Genomic DNA, 8,582 nt, shown 5'->3' on the forward strand with positions numbered 1-8,582 from the left:
CCGGGGGAAGCGCAGGACGGGGACAGCGGGGCCCCACCCGCAGGAGGAGCCGGTGCGGCGGCCGGGGCCGCCAGCGCGGGCGCTGCCAGGTGCGAGGGGCCCCTCCGGACCCCGCCGTGCTGGCGGCGGCCCCGGCGCTCCCCGCGCCCCGGGGGTGGCTGCGGGCTCGCTGCTGGCGGCGGACTCACGCCGCGGCCGGGCACAAGCGGTTCAATCACAGACTATCTGGAGGAGCCGGCCGGGCCGAGGCGGGCCACTTTCCCTGCTCACGTTTGTGGGGTGGCCCGCCCGGGCTGCAGCAGGAGCGCCTGCGGGCTGCTCCTGCGGCGGGGCCGGCTCCCCGGCTCCGCTGCGTGCAGCGAATAAAGCCGGGCCGCGTAGGAAGAGATTAGCTCGGGGTTTATTCTTCACCCCCGTAGGGATCAGCCGAGGACAGAGCCTACCCGCCTCCCTAAAAATGGGATTCTCGGAACGCCGTAATGAAAACCCGGGCCACGATCAGCGCGGGGGAACTGGAGGGAACACGGCCGGTCCCCGCGGGGTATGATTGAGGGAGCGAAAATATCGAGGGAGAGAAAAGAAAAAGTACTATTTGTTCCGCCCGCTGCGGCGGCCGCCCCGCGGCTGGTACTGGCGGAGGGAAGGGGGGAGCGCCGGGCCGCGCCCCCTCACCTGCCCCCGCCGCCCCCGCCCGCCGCGCCGCGGCTGCCGCTTGTTTGCACTCGGCTTATCCGGAGCGGAAATTCCTTTCCGTTTTTGTGAATGACAAACTCATTAACGATTCATCAACACAACCTGTTCCAGCCGGCCCGTCGCCGCGGCAACAGCCCCTTCCGCGCGCCCCCATTGGCTGCGCCGGAGAATGTATCCATTGAGCGGAGCCGCGGTTGTACCCATTGAGGAGCCGCCGGGCTGCGCGGGGCCGCGGCCGAGGGGCGCTGCGGGCGCTGCGGGGCAGCCCAGCAAAGGAGGGCAGCGGAAGGGAAAGGGGCACCGCCACCGCCGCAGTGTTTCCATGCTGAGCCGGGGAGCCCCGCTCGGCGGCACGTTAATTGGATTTCATTCAGTCGTGGCGGAGGAAAAGCCCAAGGGCTCGGGCTGCAGCGGCGATTAGGCAGGTTCATTCAGGGATTCATTGACAGAAAGAAGAGGAGACAGGGCAGGCTGGCTGCGCGCACGCAGGCACACGCGCTCACACTCACACACACGCCGGGGCCAGGGCTGCTTCTCCCTCCCCGTGACTCCACCGCCACCCGGCGTGGGGGAAGCGGCGCGGGGGGGGGCTGCGTGATTCATTTTCCTGGGGCGGAGGGAGATAAGTTGTGCGGAGTTAGAGGGGTGCAGCCCGCCCGCCGAGCCAGCCGCATGCCTCTGTGAGAGAGAGGGGCGCTTCCAGAGCACGCTCCGCTCCCCCCGTCCTTCCTCATGCTAGATACGTTCAGACCCGTCCCTTTCGCGTCGGAAATGGCGATTAGTAAATCCGTGGCGTGGTTGAACGAGCAGCTGGAGATGGGCAACGACCGGCTACTGCTGATGGACTGTCGGCCGCAGGAGTTGTACGAGTCGTCCCACATCGAGACGGCCATCAATGTGGCCATCCCCGGCATCATGCTGCGGCGGCTGCAGAAGGGCAACCTGCCCCTGCGGTCCCTCGTCGCCAGCAGCGAGGAAGACCGGGAGCGCTTCGCCCGCCGGTGTGGCACCGACACCGTAGTGCTGTACGACGAGCACAGCCGCGACTGGAACGAGAACACGGGTGGCGAGTCCGTGCTGGGGCTGCTCCTCAAGCGCCTCAAAGATGAAGGCTGCAAGGCATTTTATCTGGAAGGTGAGAAGGGCCGCCCCAGGGCTGGGGGAGAGATCTTTGCCTGGGGCCCGGGGCTGTGGGGGACGGGGAGCCGAGACCCGTGGATCTCTGCCTGGGGAAGAGGGAGGGGGGGATGCGGTCTGCAGCGTTCCCCGGGCAGTGAACTGATGCGCCAGGAGAGCACCGAGCTGGGTAGGGGGCTTTTCCCCCTGCTCCACATCTCTTCCCCTCTCCCGTCCCCTCTTCCCCTCCCCCCCCCCCCCCCCTCCTCGCTTTGTTTAAAGAAACCTTGATGTCTGAAATCACTATGGCAGCGTGGGGACGGCAGGGCTAAAGGGGATTCCGGCATGAGCCTGGCAGAAGGAATTGCCGCTGAGACACCTCTCCAGAGGTCCCCGCAGGGCGAAGCGGTACAGAGCTTTAATCTTGAGTGCGCTGAGCCCTCCGCCGCAGCGGATGATTTTCTTAACCCTTCCTTTAAGTTAGTCTGTCTGCATGAGAGTGTGACTTTTTTTTTTCTTCTTTTTCCCGGAGCTCGAGAGGTGCAAAACAGACGCTCCTTTGCAGACAGGGCTGTGCCAGGGAAGTAACTCGACATACCATCTTATATCAGGTTGCATTTTCTCCTCTTTGCTTTTCTCTCCAGGTGGTTTTAGCAAGTTCCAGGCCGAGTTCGCCTTGCACTGTGAAACTAACCTAGACAGTTCGTGTAGCAGCAGCTCTCCTCCTTTGCCAGTCCTGGGCTTGGGAGGCCTCCGAATCAGCTCCGATTCATCATCTGACATTGAATCTGACATTGACAGAGACCCCAACAGTGCCACCGACTCCGATGGCAGCCCTCTCTCCAACAACCAGCCTTCCTTTCCGGTGGAGATTTTACCCTACCTCTACTTAGGCTGTGCCAAGGACTCCACTAATTTGGACGTTTTAGAAGAGTTCGGCATTAAATACATCTTGAATGTTACTCCTAACCTGCCTAATCTCTTTGAAAACGCCGGTGAATTCAAGTACAAACAGATTCCCATCTCTGACCACTGGAGCCAAAACCTGTCTCAGTTCTTTCCTGAGGCCATCTCCTTTATAGGTAAGACCAGGTTACTTGCTAACAGCTATATGTCAAGAGGCAGAATTCAATATCTTTTGCAGAATTCGTGAGGTTTCGGGCGAGAATTGGTAGCAGCATTTATGGCCGCCTCAGGGGGATGCCCCTTTTTCTGATTTTAAAACCGGCTTAAGTTGAGGGGCTGTTTGGGACTGTTTAGAGGGTTATTGAGAAGTCCCGGTGAATTGTAAGCGACCTTTGCAGGGTTGCACATGCATACCTGGTTTGTCTGGCTGTGGAATTCCTCCTTGACTCGTTTGTTTTGGAGCTGGGGACTGAGCCCCGCGCAGGTTGGGGGATCTTCTTAAATCACTTCCTGGCAGGTGAAGGTGGGGGCAAATGAGCCTGGGGTTGATGGCTTACTTGACCTTTTTTTGTTATTGATGTTGGTTTTGGGCTTTTTTTTTTTTTTTTTTTTTTTTTTTTTTTCTTTGAGGTTACTGGAGAGCAGTATAATAAAAAGAAACGATCTGGGAATCTTACTTTAGCTTTTAAATGCAAGTTATGAATAAGCGGTGTCCCTGGCAAATATCTAGCCAGAGCTTCAATTAAATCTCGTGGTAATAATGATATACCTCTCGGGCTCGGTGCCTCGGTCAGCCGGCCCTCAGGCATTACCCGTCAGCTCTGGAAACCTGTACCCTTGGGCCCAAGGAGTTCTGGTTAAAATCTGCACTCTCCTTCGTTTCGGAGAAGACTCAAATCGCCCCATCGGGTTTCGGTGGGGTGGACATTGCATTATCTGTTAGGGAGCTGTGCTGTAATCCGGTTGAATGATACCGGTAATAGTGGAGAATGTAGGTAATCTGAGCCTAGCAGGAAGAAATGTGGGCTGGAAGCCACAAAGAAACTAATCTCCAGGCATTGTAATGCATTTCCTATTACAAAGGAACCCATTTTCAACCAATGTTGACATCCTGTTCCTCCTAATGGGCTGTCCCCTGTGACTTCCCTCATTCTTTTAAAATGCCTGAATACCTCCATTGTTAGCTGCACAACAGCTGGAGAATAATTTAATAGACCTTTGCAGTCTGCTGGTCTGTATAAAGCCTTTCAGTGACATATTGTAGGATTTCCATGCCGGGGCAAGGGCACTGTAAGAATTTAAAGGCAAATCTCCAGGCAAAAGCCTGTCTTTTAAAACTGACTTTTAAAACAGTGTTATGCAGCGTGTCCTGCTCCTTTTGTCTCATTCTTAGTTTTCTCAGCTCTTGGACTTGAGTAGTAGGGGGAGTGGATTCTCCACTTGTCCTGGTTTTAAGCCACTAAAGTTAACTCCTGAGTTGCGCGGCTGGGCACTGGGATCAGAATTGTACTTTCTTCTTACTTGATAATCATTTGTTTTGAGAGATCAGTTACCAACCCCCTGTCTTATATGTCCTTCACTGCCTCTTTGTACAGATGAAGCACGGGGGAAGAACTGCGGCGTCCTGGTGCATTGCTTAGCAGGGATCAGCCGCTCGGTCACAGTGACGGTGGCCTACCTCATGCAGAAGCTGAACTTGTCCATGAACGATGCCTATGATATTGTCAAGATGAAGAAGTCCAACATTTCGCCCAACTTCAACTTCATGGGTCAGCTGCTGGACTTTGAGCGGACTCTGGGACTGAGCAGCCCCTGTGACAATCGAGTGCCGAACCAGCAGCTGTACTTCACCACCCCTTCCAACCAGAACGTCTTCCAGGTGGATTCCTTGCAGTCCACGTGAGCTCCCATCACCTCCCTTCTCCTGTCTGTTTCATGGGATCACTCCTCAATGGTTTCTCTTTGGCAGTGATAAAGAAATGCAGCTTTCTCTTTTTCTGGCCTCTGCTATTAAAAAGCAGCTGCCAGTGCAGGCAAGGGAAGGTTACACAGTATGAGTAATTAATATGAATTGGCTATTGCAAAGGGAGGGGACGTGGCAAGCTCTCTGGGCAGGACCGTGGTGACCAGGCAGCAGGTGAGCAGTACGTTCATCCCTGCTTGGGCAGTAGCCAGGGTCTGAGGACTTCCAGTGTGGTAGGGTGAGGCTGGACAGGCTGGGCACGTGTTCTCTAGAGACTGGAACTGTCCTTCTGCCCTCTGCTCTCAGATCTGTGACATGCATCTTTGTCTTCAGTGAAGACTGGTTATTTTTGTTCATTTGTTTGTTTTAATTTAGAGGAGCCAAAGAAAGAGATTTCAGTTTAGTGTATTTGGAGTACTTGTTTGCTGGGAGCTTGGTAGTATTCTACTTGATCAATGTAAATAGCTAACCTTAAATTGATTTGCATTTTTTTTTCTTAATTCACATATACTCAAGAAATCAATCCAAGGGATACCTGTGTTTTTGTTCTTTTCAAAACTTCTGCTTTGTTTGTTTGTTTGTTTTAATTGTAAAGAACATATTTGCAGCATGCTGAGTTTTATTGATGCAAGCTTTCCATGAGGGAGAAATGGCAATGATGAGAAGTTTGCAAATCATATTTTGTGAGCAAGCAGAGTCTCTACTTTCATATATCTTTCTTTTCCTTGTGGTGATTTTTTTTTTTCCTCATGCTTTTGATGTAGGTTCCATTGATATATATATATATATATATATATATATACACATACATATATATATATATTTTTAAATTAAATTAATTTTTTGCCTTACCTTTTGTAAATAGATCATCTGGGAGGAGGTTTGTCTTTGAATGCGAAAGATTTTTTGATCACTTTTTAAAACTTTCAGATGTGCTAAACAGTGCATTACCTCTGTACAAATTCTTCAGGGAGCTTCACCTCAAATGCAATATTTTGCGTCTTTTTTTTTGTATAAAACTGGAAGTATGTGTGAGCATTTGTACCTGTGTGTACGCACAGTGAACCTGCACATGGTTGCCAATAAGGGAGAGTCTAATCCACGGTGTAAAAGTTTTAAGATGGAATTTATTATAAGAATGTAAACCCTTAAATTATTAATAAATAAATAACTATTTTTGGCTATGGAGAACCTGGCTGGTTTATTCCCCCTTTCCCCTCTGTGTGGTTGTGGTTAATTGCACAAAGCCATATGGTTATGTTTAAAGGCAATGATTGCTTTCAATAGCTTTTGTACATCCCCTAAGACAATAAAACCTTGATTTGCCCTTTGGTCCACTGGTGCCTCAATGAATAAACAGTGAATGTGCTGGATTCTCATCTTGCTTTGGTGAAGGGAATGCTTTTGAAGCCTTTAGGTTAATTAAAAAATATTCCAGCATTCCTTTGCTATACCAGAGATGCACCTGACTCTGGGCCATAATGTTTTTTCCTCATTACTATTTTTTCTTCTATAATTAAGAGTAAGGACCTGCTGTTTTCTGGATTTGTTTATGAATTTTGGCCACTATTGCAGATGCCAGGAGATGGGTTCATGTTCTCCTTAGCTGTCTGGTAGGAACTCATTTCACAGAGATTCATCAGCAGTCTGCAGCCTGTAAATGGTTTTTCTGTTGCCACCTTGCAACTTAATGAAGGCAAGGAGGAAAAGTCTCTATATACCCTTAGTCACCTCATTTCCTCTTTGGATCCTTCAAGCAGTTCAGTCTCTGCAGAAAGAAAAAGGGGGCTTATAGCAATTGCTAAACTTCCTGCTGCAACTTACATTCATTAACATCCTTCCTGATGATAACTGGCCCAATGTAGGGTGGTGACAAAATCTGTGTGCAGTACCACAGTGAGGGGCTGATGCTGCAGCTGGGGCTGTCGGCTGAGGTTCTGCAGAACTCCTGGCAGCCAAAGCACATTTGAAGTAATTTTAGAAACTGCAAGTGTGTGAAATGAAATGCAAACAAAACATGGGAAAAAAGTGAGTCAGTGTCTCATGCAGTAGTGGCCTAGATTGAGTGCATAAACTGTGAAAGTAGAAGTGGGTTGCAGTTAAACTTGGCTTGTGCTAATCCAGTTTTGAACGGTTTCCGCTCTTGGCATTCCCTATGCTGTTCTGTTCAAAGTGGAGATTTGCAAGCAGCTCTAGCAATTTCCTGTCCAGCTGCAGCTCAAGTGACTCCCTTGTTTGGTTTTTTTTTGTTGTTTTTTTTTTTTTTTTTTTTAATATGGTCTGTGGATAATTTTAGCCAGTTTCCTCTTTGTGGATTATTAATCTGCTTTCCTTGTAGAACCTACATAGCTGTGTCCCTACTGTTCTGCTGAAGCTAACAGATGGCCTCCCCGCCACTTCCTCTCGTTTCGCTATGGGTTTGTTGTCAGGCCACCTCTGAAATTAATAGTGTTTTCTGGCTGGCTGCCACAGGCCATTACCACAAAGGGGAAGTAACACATCTGAATAGCAGGAAGCCAGGCAGGGTCACAGCGTGAACTGAACCTGTTGAGTGCAATCAGGCCTCTCCCGTTTGGCAAGTGTAGGGCTCCTCTTCCCTCCCCCCTTTTAAAACGTCTTGCTCAGAGAAAGGGCTGACACCAAATGCCTCAGCTGTTTGCATCAGGCAAATATTTCCGGCTGAAGGAGTTGCGAATGTTGGTTGTGGCTAGGTGCCCCTTAAGGTGAGGAGGTAAAGAACAGTGTGTGGCTATGTAGCCAAGGGGAGAAGAACCTTGGCTTTTTTTTTGCAAACTGCTTTGAAAAGTTAATGCTCACAAGGGCTTCCTGCTTCCTTCCTGCTGCACCGAATGACTAACACCAAATGGGTACTTCTGCAATTCATCATTTTTTGTGACAAGCAAGCACAGAAGAGCAGCTTTGCTCACAGACACACACACACACACATACCGCAGTCAGGCTGAGAACTTGTTCCAGATTTTTCCTTGAGCAAGACCTGAACCAGGGCTGTTTCAGACCCTTGGCTGAACTTGAACCAGACTGGGTGAGAACAACTTTGGTCACAGGCAACCCCGAACTACAAGTGGAGCCAACCCAAAACCTAGTTCAATGTCTGGTTTTGCTGGGAGTGTTCACAGTCATAGTCTGGCTCCGAATTACAAGTGGTTTGGAGGAAAAGTGATGAGGGTTTTACCAGCAATCTTCACCCTCTCCACAGAGGTTCCCAAATAACTCTGTCCAAGCATGGTGCAGGGAATGGATCACTCTACATCAGCACTTGCCAGCTTTTCCCAGGCTGGGTGGTGCTTGCTTCTGCATTGTGTGTCCTGGTCACTCCATCTACCCACTCCCCAGCACTCATTTCAAAATAATTCACTTCCTCTCTCCCCTGCCTCATTTCAGTTCTTGCTGGGATGGGGCAGAGGTCTCAGGCTTCTGAGGGGTTTGGCAGCTATTGCAGTTCCTCAGCTGGCAAAGTAATTTGTAAAGGGAAGAATAAATCCTTTGTGCCTGTAGGGTCAGGCCTGGTGTGTATAGGAGGAAAGGGGAGAAATGTTCGCCCTTTGCAGCTAACAAAATCACAACCTGCTTCTTCATATTATAATGTAGTAATGTGAGGTAAGGAAATCCTCCAGAAGCTGTGGAGATACTAGGAAGGAAAACTGTACTATTAGGAGCACTCTCACATGACCCATCTACCGTTAATACAAAGGATGAAATTGTGTCCTGTGGCATCTTGTCCTGTTTGCCCTGGTAAGGCCAAGGCTTCCTTTTGTGTTTGCGTGCACACTATGCTTTTCATTTTCTGTGCAATAGCAACATGAAACTCATTGTGTTGGTTCCCCTTCTTGCATTTCCTCTTTCCCATTCACACCCTTTCAAACCACTCTATGTCTCCCTTCAA

General features: G+C 50.1%; 1 protein-coding gene across 1 annotated transcript; it reads left to right on the forward strand.

Moving 5' to 3' along the window:
* The first annotated feature begins 888 nt into the window (after window positions 1–888).
* DUSP6 (dual specificity phosphatase 6) lies at window positions 889–5,866 on the forward strand. The gene is made up of 3 exons (XM_048302236.1): window positions 889–1,828; window positions 2,454–2,891; window positions 4,311–5,866. Exons 1-3 carry the CDS (start codon window positions 1,426–1,428, stop codon window positions 4,616–4,618), a joined length of 1,149 nt encoding a protein of 382 aa, XP_048158193.1. The 5' UTR covers window positions 889–1,425; the 3' UTR covers window positions 4,619–5,866.
* The last annotated feature ends 2,716 nt before the right edge of the window (window positions 5,867–8,582 follow it).

The sequence above is a fragment of the Corvus hawaiiensis genome, chromosome 4 (genome assembly GCF_020740725.1).
Source record: "Corvus hawaiiensis isolate bCorHaw1 chromosome 4, bCorHaw1.pri.cur, whole genome shotgun sequence".
Lineage (NCBI taxonomy): Eukaryota > Metazoa > Chordata > Aves > Passeriformes > Corvidae > Corvus > Corvus hawaiiensis.